This window comes from Neltuma alba, unplaced genomic scaffold (assembly GCF_004799145.2).
Source record: "Neltuma alba isolate B1F8T4 unplaced genomic scaffold, ASM479914v2 tig00011962_pilon, whole genome shotgun sequence".
NCBI classification, from domain to species: domain Eukaryota; kingdom Viridiplantae; phylum Streptophyta; class Magnoliopsida; order Fabales; family Fabaceae; genus Neltuma; species Neltuma alba.
In genome coordinates, this window is record NW_021636540.1 from 264,989 (window position 1) to 279,126 (window position 14,138).

Sequence of the window (14,138 nt, forward strand, 5' to 3'; positions counted from 1 at the left end):
AAAGGAAAGAAAACGAAAGGTAAGCCTCGTTTGATAAGGGAAGCCAATTATTAAGCCTGGCTATTTAATTTCTTCAATGGCTCCAACATTCAAAAGGCCTTTGATGTATATTTGAAAATAATAATAATATTTAGTTTTCTGATTTCTTTTTTTTTTTTAATGGCCACGTCTATAAAGGAGCAGAGAAGAAAGAGATGCTATAATGCCAGATTCTAACATTAATATTATTCTAGAATATATGTAGATGCTCTTCAGAAGAGATCTACTTAGCTAAATGTCTTGTTAAGTTTGTTTTAATGTTTTGATTTGAAATGCGCTTGGTCAAATATGGTCCCAATAAAGAAGGCAAAAAGGAAATCCAAATTGAAAAGCAATTAGCGATTCCTTATTAGGGGGAGAGCAAGTGCATGAATAATACTTAAGCACTAATCCTCAATCGCCATTAATGTAGGTTGTCTAATTAAGTCAGGAAAATTGATTGACTTTTTGGTTTCCTCACTTGGACACTTAAGCATTAATCCTCATTATTTCAATATTTAATATAAATCACTTGTAATATATTCTCTAATATTAAAGGATGCATTAAATTAATAAAAACTTTAATAAAGTTTTTTTTTTTAGTTTTTATGATTACAAATGGTTTTCATATCTCTCACGTCTATTCTTTCTTTTCTTTTCATCTCTCTAATGAGAATTAAATAAAAGTAAAATTCGCATTAAAAAATGAAATAAGAGTAAAATTAAAAAAATAAATATTAAATATATTATAAATGACTTACATTTTATAACTAATTTAAAATAGAAATGGCATGAAATTAAAAAAAAAAAAAAAACTCTATCATCAAGTGGCCTTGCCGGAATTTAGCGGACCCACGTGTACGGGCGCCTTTGATCGTTTTTGTGGTGTTAAGTCACTCGCCATCGTCGTCTCCGTTACCTTAGCTTTCAACACTCTCCTTGCTATCACCGTTGCCGCCGCCAATATTTCACATTTGTTTTATTCTTAAAAACCCTATCATTTTCAAACAAATTTGTCTCCATAAAAGTATTGAACTATTAAGCCGCAATGTTTGTTTAAATTTTTGTGTCGTTCAAATGCTACGATGCTTTCATTAACATTCACTATACGCTAATAAGCAAACACATGCTTGCTTCATTGTTTTTTTGGGGGAAAAAAAATACATACACTTACTCCGCTCCTTATTGTTGTGTTTTTTAAAGGAAGTATTCAAATTATTTTTGGTATATAACTATTTTACAATGATAGTGAAATAGAGTAAAAATTAATATGATATTAGAGTTTAGTGGAGTTAATAAAAATAATATTAAAAAATCTCTTTTTTCTTGCCAACAATATTAAAAATCTCTGAAATTTTATGATAAATTTATTTTTTGCCAGATGATAAATTTAATGTTTTAATTATTTTTATTGGTATGTATCAATTTGTTAAAAGTGACTCATATTTAGATTGCTGACTAAATGAATATGCCTTTTGTTTCTATATATGAGTAACATTCTCTTAGCCTTATATAAGTAACACTTTCAATTTGTTTAAAAATTTAGTACATTTTTCCTTTTATTTTTATCCCAATTAATTACACGTCTCACAGTCCATTTATTCTCTCTCTCTCTCTCACTCATTTATCTACATTCACTCATCATCTTCATAAATAAAAATAAGTTTTTTTTTTTTCAAAAAATCACATCTTCACAATAGTTGTTACTTTTAACTCGTACATTTTGATCTACCGACTTAGTTGTAGAGGAGTATTGTACAAACTAATTTTATAACATCAGAATCTCACATCTATCCTTACCATCCGATATAATGCAGAATATGTTTGGTACCAGATTTTCTTTGGCACTATACAAATTATACTTTTTTTTTTTTTGCCAACACTATACAAATGATACTCTAAATAATAATTTCAAAATAACATAAACCTTTGTTATTGCATCTCCTTTCCTATTACACGCCACAAATGACCTATGATATCTTTTTCCACAAATTACACCTAACATCAAAAGGACGCATTATATTGAATATTAAAGTTGAAATCGTTCTTAACGTCAAAATTTGACGACTAGTCTTGAAGAAACGCATTATCATTTTTTGTTAAAATAATATTTAAGATCAGATTAGAAAAAAATTACAACAAACCTATAAATAATTAGCACAAAATCCCCGAATTGGAATAGGAAAACGCAAAATGGAATATCGGGGTATACATGGGCACCGGATTCAAGCCACCAAATGTTATATTCACTAAAAAAGGTGATTCACCGACGATTTCTGCCACCCCTGCCCCTGCCCCTGCCTCTGCCCCTTCCCCTTCCCCTTCCCCTTCCTTGACCGAAACTGGAATTGTCTGGCTTAAGCCCCAATGATTGAACTCCCCTTCTCTTGCGAGGTTGGTCTTCTTCGTCTTCCTTGTACTTGGATGAGCTTTTAGTGGTAAAAGTAATCTCTCGTGAACCTCCAGGACCCATCTTCACACCATCCCGCATCGCAGAAGACCTTTCGCCGTCTTTCAGAGTGGCTAGTCTATCTCCAATTGGAAGCGAGTCCTCCTCTGCAAGGGACTTCTGCTTCCAGAATGCCTCCGCATGTAACTCGTTCTTGATTTCATACATTCTGCATGTTATGAGAAAATATTCAAATATCAAAATGTCCTAAAATCCGATACATCACTGCCCATTTAACCTCATAAAAGAGGGAAATTCTAACAAGTCTCCTATGCGTTCTCACCTTGGGACCTGAGGTTTAGATTTCAGTCGATTTGCAGATTCGTCTTCTAATGAGGCTGACCCATCAGAATCACTTGAACTCTGCTCTTCATCAGACATGACAGGTTCGAAATGCTCCTTCAGTAAGGAACTTTGCTTCTTAGAAGATGCCATGGGATGTAAAGCCAAATATTCTTGTGAGGAAGGATTAATCTCATAATCCTGAAACACGCATAGAATAAAGCACCTGTCAGAAGTTATAGTGTCTAATTTAAAACCAAATGGATCATAAACAAAACCATAGAATCAAGCCAACGTCCAACAACGGGCCTTCAGATATGATTATTATACTGCAGCTGAATATTCTATTATAAAACTTCTGGATTGATAGGATCAATAACAACTTTGAATATGACTAATGTATGTTTAACAGAAAAACCAAAATCCACTGGAAACGAGTAATCAGATTCAACCGAGACACAAGGAGATGTCAAGAGTGAACCTTGTTCGTAAACATTGCAGCAAATCGGTCATCTTTAAGATCCTGCATACTAATGCTCTTCTTTTTCTTAGAAACCTTTTTAGCTTCATCATCAACAGCATCCTTTTCATTTTCAGCTTCTTCACTTTCAAGAAGGCGAGCTGCAAGGGCCCGATTAACTTTTGGTAATTTTCTCCTAATCTGCAGGGAAAACAAATAATAGAGGCTAAGGAATTGCCGAGGATTCAAATGACTATTCAGCTTCCAATACAAACCACTTTATCACCTTAAACATGGAAACAACAAATCACGAAACTGCTTCACAACCAAAAGCTGTCCCCAAAACAACACACGCAATACATCCAAGAAATGCACGTTTTTAATCAATCGAATTATGTTTGATTGAAAATAAGCATCATATAGAGGAGCAAAACAAAAACAATGGTGTATTGAAATAGCTTATTTCATCTTCTCCTCAGAGACATGATGAGAAAGCAACAAAACACAGGGATTCAATTTTTAACCGAATCTAAGTCTGCAAGATCACATGAAAATTATATCCACCAAGCAGAGAAAATCACATTAAAGCAGGATTTGAATTTTTTTTTTTTTTTGGGGGGGGGGGGCGCTTTTCATAGAATTAGAAGAATCAAAGATATCAACCGTTATCCGTGATGCGCGTTCAGCTTCCAGTTTTTCTTGCTTCTGCTGTTCAATATATGATTCATACTCAAAAGGATCTGCCAGTGCTTTTGCCTACAAGAGAGTTATTACACCATATGAGAGGACAAACACATGAGAACTAGAAATCTCAAATAAAATTAACTTCTACATGAATAAGATTGTTGATAACCATTACTTCTACCAATCAAGGCAAAAATAGCTAATGTGACACAATATGATTGAGAAAAGGATTATGTTCAGGAGATAATTAGAAAACAAGGAGGAAAAAGAAAAATCTAGGCTGCAAATGAATGGTCTTGTCCTCAACCAACTGAACAAGCCATCAAATTACCGTAGTGACCCCAGAGTGGAATCCAAGTGAAATCACCTTCTTCACATAATACCCTTCTCAACTAAGTCCCAGGGATGAATTTCATTCTAGGATACAACAAGAGTTTTTAGCTTTAAAAATTTAGTCTTGAGAACTTTTAGAACCTGGTGTTTTTAATTAAAATATAGCAGCACACGTCAATTTCCCAGACTTCTCTATATTTTCACAAGGGTACCCCTCTTATAGAACACAAGCACAAGCTCAAAGTTCATTCAATGTCCTGTCTCCCTGACCTAACTACAACTAGCTTAAATTTCATTGGGTGTCATCACATTCAAGCTTTTTCTTTTGGCAAAAATTACATCCCACAACCATGGTATCAGAAATAATATGACCTTTGAAACACGACCTATATGAAGCTTGCTCCAATCAACACTTCCATGTTAGAACATAAAGAATGGAGAACAATTCTTTTCCATTGAGTTCATAAAAGAGAATTACTATCTGTTCACAATTTAATATTATCAATATAGTAATGCCCACAAAATGAGGAAAACATTCAGTCAGTTTCACAATAGAAGAAAAATCAAGGTCTCTGTATCACACTGCTGGGAAAAAATGGGGAAAAATTCAGTCATGTTCCCACCAGAAGAAAAATACCAAGCATGTAGACAACGAAGTAAAAGCAAAACTGAGAAGGAAAACCCACCTTTTTGTATAATGAATAATTAATAAAGAAGCCATGCATGTAGGCTCTGAGTAGATTGGTACCAATCAAGTTGGTCAAATTTAACCTCTCAAGTTCTTCTTTTGTCAAAAATTGATAATAATCATAAATAGTTGCTTGTCCAGCCATATCTAGCTCCTCCTGTTCAATAAGCATAATGTCAAAGGATGAGCACCATCATAAATAGCTAAATGATAGATCACTTCACTATAAATTAAAACATCAACAACATACCGTAAAATTTTCTAGGGATGAGCACCATTTGGGAGCAGGTCCAAGGGCTGGTATAAAGTAAGATGGTATTTGGCTGCAGTCTAAGGCCAGCAGGATCAAGCCACTGCCACTAAATGTACATACATCATTTATTATTCCCGCTGTTGGTTCAATGCTGGTCATGCCTTCTCCCTGAAATCAATGATTAAATTCAACCTCATGATAAATTGAAGACTAAAACAATACCTCACAAAACCTATTACCTACTAGTACTACATTTTTTTAAGAGCATAGCAACCTCATCAGAAGAATGTAAGGTTGTGCATAGGTGCTCTGAGACAAGAATTTGCAAAATCAAATTATTCATAAAACTTCTGGAAAGATAAAAGTAATGCCATTCAGTATTTCCTTACCAACTGAGCAGGTATACTGATAATTTCTTATATAACACAGATTTATTGATCAGAAAATACAAGACACAGAACTGGAAGGACAGCTTTACCGATTCAGGATCCCATATTCTAACAACATGCTTATCACTGGTAATTAACTTTGGTCGTTCATAATTAAGAGTATGATGCCACTTAATATCCAATATGGCACTTCCATACCTGCACAAGACATTTTTTTTTTCAAGCAACATTAATAAAAGAAATAATTAAAATCAGTAAAAATTCAAACACAAGCATGTTCACTTACATGTGATCCTTAATTTGTACAGGATGCGATGAGCGCAAGTCATAGATGAGCACCTGCATGCATGTTTAAGGGGAAAAAATTTAAAAACAAGAAATGAAACGAAACGAAAGCTTACCCATGAAGACTCAGAATAAAGGGCAAAATTTTTACATCCTAATATGTAAATAACCGTTCAAATTTAGCTGTTTAATTTCAAAGAAACATGCACAGCAACAATCTAAACACGGAATAGAGTTGTATTTAACCAAAAATCACATACAAATAGTTGAAAATGCTAGGAACAGTGTTATAACTTGAGCAGTGTTTTTCTTCAAGTCATATTTCTGTTAACCATACATGTCAAACATGGGCTGGGAGCAGATTCTACTGCCAAACATTCATTTAAAGTCGGAGCATAATTTGCACATAGTGAAGCATTAGGTTTGTTGTCTGAGAGATTCTGAGCAAGAATGGAATTATTGCTTCGTTCTAAATTATTGCCAGTCTTCATATCAGGTTAGCTGTTTCGTTTAATGTTCAGGCAGTTTGTAGTTCGACAATTGTACGCACAAGTAAGTTTTTGTCAAGGTTTTCCATAAAAGGATGATACAAATTTCACTAAATACGATGCAAATATCACAGCAATGGCATGACTATAATGATTTTACACCGTACCTTCCCTGCACTGCTTCCAACAGCCATTAAATAACCTCCATCATCAAACTCTATTGCAGTGACCTCCTACAATATATTCAAAAAGACTTGGCAATAAAAATATCAATTATGCACGAAAACCTTCAGAAACTTTTAGAACCTTATCAGCACAAACATGATATTTGACTAATAAGGAACACTTTTCACTGGCACATTCGAAGTTACTGAAAAAAGAACACTATTATTGTATGCTTGCAACAATCGTCTTTCCCTAAACTTGTATGGGCAACAATAAAAGAGAGAAACCACTACCTGGTCAACATCACCACTTGGTCCAGTGGCATCGATTCTGCCAATTGAAGATCTCTCTCGCACGTCAAAACATTCCACAGCACCATCTTCACCGCCACAGGCAACTAGACCATGAAACTTGCTAAAATACAGAGGAAGTTGAAGCTTCAAAAGCTTAACACCAGGAACAAGAATAAAAGATACATCCCTCTCATAACTGAAGGAAACAAAGAGTGGTAGCATAATGATAATTTCCACAAATTACCTTCGAGATACTACATTCAAAGCTGGGGATTGAGTGGAAAGGGAGGGAAGAAATCGTCCCTGATAGATCAGAGATGTCATCAAAATGCACGCGTCAACAAGCTAGTCCATAACTTCGACATTAAAATTCTAAATTACATTTCTTTTTTGAGACAAACAAATTGTCAGACGGAAAAATGCAAAATCATTAAACGGGACATGGACAACTGCTTCCAATGTGTAACAACTTATAGCTAAATGACAAAGGAAAATTCATAAAATGCAATTCAAACAATGGAGTGAGGATTCAAGCATAAGTATCTAATAACTTCTACATTGAACAAATTTTCGGAGGCATCCTCTTGCTACAAATGATGTGTCCATAACAGGAAATTATATGCTAAATACCTGCTGTAAATTGATTCTGTATAAATCTGGTGAAGAGGCAGCACAAAGCAAGTCACAGGACCAGCAATCATAAGCAATATCCCTACCCATCCTGTAAAGTTGAAACATTATTAAAATCCGCTACAATTCTCACAAAAGAAACTGAATATACATGAATCAATGCACAGAGGGCAGCATTAAAAAAAATTTCTCAGAGATCTGTGATAATAATTTAATTTCAAAAACCTTCCAAGTATAGTGACGTGGGAAGCAGTCTGACTGCAGAGTCTCGGACCCAAAATAAGATACTAATTGTAGAAACATCCATTAGGCACATCCGTTAGGCACTGAAGCAATAAACATCAAAGATAAAGAGGAAACCTTGGTATTCGCAAACTATAGTGTTTTCCATATTTGGCGTGAAGACAAACCGATCGATCAGCACACAAAAATGCAAGTTTTGAATAGTCATCGCTTAAAACCTACATAAGCAACAATATGCTCAATTATCAATATAAAACAATTTTAAAATAGGCAGAAAAATACATACACTAACCTTGCTGGACCACCGAAATTATGAATCAATAACAGATGAAAAGAAATTACAAATCAATATAAATTAAGAAACAAAAGTAAAAGAGCAATTATCGAAAGAAAATTAATTAGATAATGAAAAATGAGAACTGCATCGGAGCAAGTCTCCCTGTAAATAAATTTCAAAGAAGAGATGCCATGAAAACAAAACATTTTCAAGGAAAATAGCCAGAGCTAAATAAGTTTGCCTCTTGTATGTTTCAAATTGGGAATAACATGAAAGCCAAAGCACTCAAGCTACCAACGAAATATACAAAATTCAGGGAACCATGGTCAATCCAACGGATACATATAAGAATCCTTATAACGCTTGGGATATGAAGACATAGGGAGGGAAATGAAGATACGTAAGTTATAAGTATAATTATAATTCAATAACAGGTATTGCAATAGTTCAAGAACAATGTAAGGATGAATTCTTCTAATGCATGAAAGATTACAATAAAAAACCTAGGGTTAAGGGGCTGACTAGCTGAGTGAATTTTGAAACAGATCAGATCTTTAAAAACATAGAACTAACAGAAAACAAAGAATTAACAGCACTAGGGAAAAAATGAAAAGTTTACATGCAGCATACATTGCACAAAAAGTAAAATACATTGAAGAGGATCAATACCCCAAGACATTAGCTTTATAAAATAAAACCAGTTTCAATACCTGAAAATCGACAATCTCAGAATCTAGGTGCCTTTCAAACTTCAACCCAAGCTCCCTAACCTCGTATACTTTTACTTGAGGTGGATATATACCTAAAATATAAAATTACATCAACATTATTTATCAGTTTCTAAATTGATTTTTTTAAAAAAAAAATTATTTCCATTAATTTTATCGAACACTAAAAATGCGTTTCATAGCTGACGGTCATACAATATTGTAACCTTGTGACTCATTTGCTGGACAACCAACCATGCCAAGAATCCCTAAATAATGAAGAATAAACCTCTAATGCAACGTTGAATCCCAGAATCAAGTATAAATGCAATCCAATTTTTTTTTTTTTTGGGAAAAAAAAAGAGCGGCCACATGAAATTTGTATAAAATTACTATCTCATCTCCACCCCCTTGCTCGCCAACCTAACCACTTGACCCAAGGACGCACACGAATTTGAAGTACCTGATGCTATGATATACTCCCCATCAGGAGTTGCCTTAATTTTAGTTGTTGCATTATCAAATCTCAAATCTTGCAGCAGTTGCACATTTTCCGTGTAACCTAATAAACATAAACAAGTAGATGATTAAAACAAAACAGTAAACAAAATCTTAAATAATTAATGATATTAAATACAGTAAGCAAAAAGACGATAATTTTTTTTTTTTGGCCATCAACAAAAAGACAATTGTAAGAAAGTAACAAACACAAACATATTTATTTAAAAGAACGTCCGAATACAAAATTTGTTGACAGTGCTTTTCTTCTAATGCCCAAATATATTTCATTGATGAAAAATGCACTAAGTAAATAAGATAAAATAACTACAGTACAATATCATTCACCATCAAAATCGGCAATCTTATGCAGAGAATGTGCATAGTCTGATAATGTCACTCCTACTTATTATTCAATCAATTGAGCTTATATGCACTTAAGGATGCCTAGTTTGTCACATCCTGAAATCCCCTTGACTGTCAGTAACTACTCTTTCACAGGCTCCTGTTATTTTCCTTAGCTACTACCATTTTTGCGGAACACTTTTTCACTTGGAGTTCAATGTAGCAGCAGGGCACAGCAAAAAGCTATTTGAACCGAAGATTAGAGAGTAATAACAAAATAAAACATGACTAGACAAAGTTCGAGAAATATAAAATTGTGAAATTTACAAGAAATAATGACAGTGGATTACTCTTTATCTTCCGATGAGACTTCTGCTTCTTGGAAGGAAGCCATGAAGCACGTGAGGGTTGCTGGGATGCTATAGTATACAACTTAACGCCGTTTATTGAGGTGGCCTTGATACCACCATCTCGGGTCGCCATTGTTGCTTATCTCCGTAAGAGGATGAGTTTTTCCCGCTTAATCTCCCGAGACGAATATGGATCACTTTCCTCTTCGTTGTTAATAACTGCGAAGACAGCCGCTTTTTCTCTGAGACTCGTGATCTTCGGATGATGAGAGGCTCGCAGAAGAACGTAGAAATTTTTGGAGAACAGAGGGATATGACTGGGCAGCTCGAGGAGGCTGTACAGGTCTTCTCCTAACGTGCAGCAGAGGCCAGCGGCTATTATCAGTTTCCCGCGTAACTTGCTGCAGAGGAGCAGCGAAGAAGGACCAAACACAACGGTGTTGATGATGCAGGAGCCCCATACATGAAAACCTAGAGTTCAGTCGCCGACATGTACCAGCTCATTGCTAGTCTTTTTTTTTTTTTTTTGGCCCACGCACTATGCAAGTATTATCATTAACATTGTATATTTGTAATTACCGTAGGAAAATATTTTTTAATTTTTTATCATTAATTAAAAAGGACCTAATTTATTTTTATCCTAATTCTTTTTTTAGCTGATATTTTTATCCCAATTCATTTTGTAACTGAGAAATAACACTTGCTCCTAATATTTTAATTTTTATATTGTAAAATTTTCTCATTATAATTGTAATTCAATAAAAAAGCATATCAAATCTATAAAATTAAGTACATATATCTTCTTCGTTTTATCTGAATGAAATGTATATAATTTTCTAAATTTTGTTCCTTTTTTTGCCAACATCTAAATTTTTATTTTAATTTATAGTAGTATTAAATATAAGAAAAAATTTCCAAAAAAATCTCTAATTCCAAGTCCTAAATCAGAACCAACTCTAAAAATTTATTGTCATTTTGCTTTTTTGCAAAGTACAGTAATTTTTGTAATTTTAAAATCCAAGAGACATTTTTTTAGATTTTTTCTAAACAAAATTTTTCACTTACGACGAATTGGGCCCTTGATCTAGCCCAACCATTCAACCGAAAGAGGAAAATGCCAAAAAGGCTCCTTGAGTTTTTGGACAATAAACCCTAGTCCCTGGTTAGAGCTGGAAACCGCCGATTATTCCGCTCCCATTTATTTGGTTTTGTGATTTTGTCTCAAGTTTGCCACTGCTTCATAAGCGTTGAGGACTTCGGCAATGACGCGGCCTTATGTTGTGAAGGACCGGAAGCGAAAGAAGAAGGAGAAGTACGATGCCGAAGAAGATGAAGAAGCGGAAGCAATGGAAGTAGTGAAGAGAGCGAATTCAAACCCTCTTGAGGAAGAAAAGACCGCGGAAGAAGCACAAGACGCGGCGGCGGCAGAGGAACTTGAAGGTATTCCTATAGCGCCAAGTGACCGCAACACTGACCAGTCTAAAGTTATATTTGTTCTCGAAAGGGCTTCTTTGGAAGTCGCCAAAGTTGGTAAGGTATTCATTCGCTGTCCAAGTTTGTTGTCTTTCTTCCGGTTTGTGGTCGTTCAATTTTTTTCGTTCTTAATTTCGTTCAATAGCTACGAGTTGGCATTTTTATGTAACATCCAATACTTTCCAGATAGAGCAACACTCGAGTACATTGCTTGAAGCTATGTTATAGTCTTCCATTCCTCTGATTTGCTTTATTTCTGCAGAGTTACCAGATTTTGAATTCGGACGACCATTCCAATTTCTTGCGTAAACATAACAGGAATCCTGCTGATTACAGGCCGGACATCGTTCATCAGGTTTGTGGAGGCCTTTTTCCCCAACCGTACGAAGCCATATATTGGTTACATTTTAATCACTCGTATTTTCATGTATAAGTTGGTTCCATCCGTTGTTTTTGCATTTCCACTTCTTTCTCTTCATGACCTTTTTCTCCCTCCTCAAGTTAGCCGCAATGGTATTCTTGTATTTCCTTTTTATTTCCAATCTCATGTTATATTAAATCATTCTTTCAGGCCCTTCTAATGATTTTGGATAGCCCACTAAACAAAGCAGGAAGAGTGAAAGCTGTGTATGTAAGAACTGAAAAGGGTGTTCTTTTTGAGGTCAAACCCCATGTTCGCATACCAAGAACTTTCAAGCGGTTCTCTGGTGTCATGTGTAAGTCTAGCTAACTTTTTTTCCCCTGCACTAGTGTCGCGTGATGGTGATTCGTGCTTTTGTCTTTGTTTCTGAAGACCAAAGTTCTCATTTGCTGCTTTGAAATTTTACCACTTTGCAGTGCAATTGCTTCAGAAATTGAGCATAACCGCTGTTGGTAAGCGTGAGAAACTTCTCCGCGTGATCAAAAACCCTGTAACCCAGCATTTACCATTAGACTCGCGTAAAATAAGTGAGTTTCTCTAATGATTTAACTGTTATATATTGATATAATATTTACTCGAGAGGAGTAACTTAGTGGCAGATACACTTGCCGAAGAACATTTATGTAATATTTACATATTTTAATTGACTAATTTGCTTGATAGGTCTCTCATACAGTTCACAAAAGCTGGTAGATATGAATGACTATGTGACAACGATCCCTACCAATATGAACCCCGTGTTTGTGGTAATCTCAGAAGTTCAACTCCTGATATTGTTAAAATTGCATCTCAGACTTTTTATTTATCTCACTAATTCTAAGACATCTAAATTCAGGTAGGTGCTATGGCCCATGGAAAGATTGAGCCAGATTATACGGATGAATTCATTGCAAGTACGTTCAGCCATCTACGCTCTTATACTTTCCATTCTTATTAGTAATTGTATACATACGCATAATATTTTATTTCCATTAAATTTCCTTTTGTCAATGCACGTGAACACTCAACTGATATCTGTCTTCCCCGACGTATGAACTTTAATCCTTGGCATGTTGGACTTGGTATTTGTAAGTTTTTGTTATCACTCGTGAATAACATAAGTTCATTGCTGATGTTCAAAGTTTTCTGGCAAAATTTTGTAATCACTGACTTTGAGTTTCATTAAATGTAGAGGTCAGAAACCCGATTTCCCTTCATCTTCCTCAAAATTGAAAAAATATAAATCGATTTGTTTTTAAAGGCAAAGTTTAACACTACAAAATACAGGGACACGAACAACCAGAACTCTATCAGAGTTATTTTTTTAGGCAAACATTTGTGTGTTTGAGCCCGAAAGGCTGTGTTGAGGCTTGAGTTAGTTAAATGTCTTGATCTCAGGAATAGACCCCTAATTCCGTCTCAGCTTCTTTTCCTTAAAATAAAATCGTTGTATATAGAGACTGGTGATCATACTGAAAATGCAGAATGAGTGAACTTCTCCATATACGAGTTGTTTGACATGCACCACCCGTTAGATATTTATTAGTTTCTAACCACGTCTTCTTTCTTAACTGCAGTTTCTGGCTACCCTCTAAGTGCTGCATATTGTCTTACTAGGATTTGTGCTGCCCTCGAAGGAAAATGGAAGATCTTGTGAGCTTCAGCTTTATCGATTCATACTTTAAATGCAATTACTGACTTGAGTGGTCCGTGTGTAAATTGTAGGGGAGGGAACCTGGCCGCGAATAGCAATTAGCCAATCATGCACCAGACCAGACTTGGTCTCTAAAGGCTTAGGGGCTTTCTTGGACTATTTACCATAGCACCTACATATTGATTACTGATTGATTATGGAATGATGTTATAGTTTGATTACACGTGTCCCTCGTGCATTTGAATAGATGATTGGCGTTTCGACATTTTTCATCCCAGGTTTTGATACGAGTATGTGAAATAAACTTGTAAGATCATAATTGATTATTTACGCGAGTTGACAAATCTTCTACTTGCGGCTTGAAACGGATGGGTTGGAACTTTTTGGGTTTTCTTTTGCGAGTTAAAACATCGAAATCAATCCTGTGCGAACGACACATGTAATGCTTTTTCCTTTCTGTGGGGGTACAAAACACTGGTAGAAACTTTTTAACGGGGAAGGTTGATCTGCAAATATGACGCCACCCATACTTGTCAATTGGGCCGCTGTTCAAGATTTTTAATTCGCATCAGTCTGCTACCTCGGTATTCGGCCCAAAAAAATTTTCCTGCTAGATCTGTCATTTTTTTATGTTTTAAAATTTTTAATTTCATCTTATTTACTTTCCTTCTGCGGATTATGAACTATTTTTTAAAAAAATTTTATTGTTTATACAAGAATAATTTTAATTTAACTTGATATTTTATTTGTTATTTGGTACATTTATACTCGTTA

At 34.9% G+C, this 14,138-nt stretch overlaps 2 protein-coding genes across 2 annotated transcripts; one reads left to right on the top strand and one right to left on the bottom strand.

Annotated features, from left to right (window-relative positions):
- Positions 1-1,924: 1,924 nt before the first annotated feature.
- LOC114720047 (nucleolar protein 10) lies at positions 1,925-10,313 on the bottom strand. The gene is made up of 16 exons (XM_028905644.1): positions 9,838-10,313; positions 9,108-9,206; positions 8,648-8,739; positions 7,778-7,878; positions 7,418-7,508; positions 7,032-7,090; positions 6,788-6,908; positions 6,497-6,562; positions 5,843-5,895; positions 5,646-5,754; positions 5,165-5,335; positions 4,913-5,071; positions 3,873-3,965; positions 3,231-3,410; positions 2,751-2,950; positions 1,925-2,636 (listed from the first exon to the last, which is right to left on the bottom strand). Exons 1-16 carry the CDS (start codon positions 9,968-9,970, stop codon positions 2,282-2,284), a joined length of 2,082 nt encoding a protein of 693 aa, XP_028761477.1. The 5' UTR covers positions 9,971-10,313; the 3' UTR covers positions 1,925-2,281.
- Positions 10,314-11,099: 786 nt separating this feature from the next.
- On the top strand, positions 11,100-13,708 carry LOC114719997 (ribosomal RNA small subunit methyltransferase nep-1). Its single transcript, XM_028905580.1, has 7 exons — positions 11,100-11,372; positions 11,573-11,665; positions 11,882-12,026; positions 12,148-12,258; positions 12,395-12,477; positions 12,567-12,624; positions 13,288-13,708. The coding sequence occupies exons 1-7, from the start codon at positions 11,100-11,102 to the stop codon at positions 13,365-13,367; spliced, it is 843 nt and encodes a 280-aa protein (XP_028761413.1). The 3' UTR covers positions 13,368-13,708.
- Positions 13,709-14,138: the final 430 nt, after the last annotated feature.

Bases quoted from the DNA above. Each gene is read 5' to 3' on its own strand.
- LOC114719997 (XM_028905580.1), top strand. From the start codon at position 11,100: ATGACGCGGCCTTATGTTGTGAAGGACCGGAAGCGAAAGAAGAAGGAG. The intron at 11,373-11,572 runs GTATTCATTCGC...TTATTTCTGCAG, and splicing joins AAGTCGCCAAAGTTGGTAAG to AGTTACCAGATTTTGAATTC. The intron at 12,478-12,566 runs GTAATCTCAGAA...ATCTAAATTCAG, and splicing joins ATATGAACCCCGTGTTTGTG to GTAGGTGCTATGGCCCATGG.
- LOC114720047 (XM_028905644.1), bottom strand. From the start codon at position 9,970: ATGGCGACCCGAGATGGTGGTATCAAGGCCACCTCAATAAACGGCGTT. The intron at 7,879-8,647 runs GTATTGAAACTG...TTGCTTATGTAG, and splicing joins CTGAGATTGTCGATTTTCAG to GTTTTAAGCGATGACTATTC. The intron at 7,509-7,777 runs GTTTCCTCTTTA...TCAACTTTACAG, and splicing joins TATAGTTTGCGAATACCAAG to GATGGGTAGGGATATTGCTT.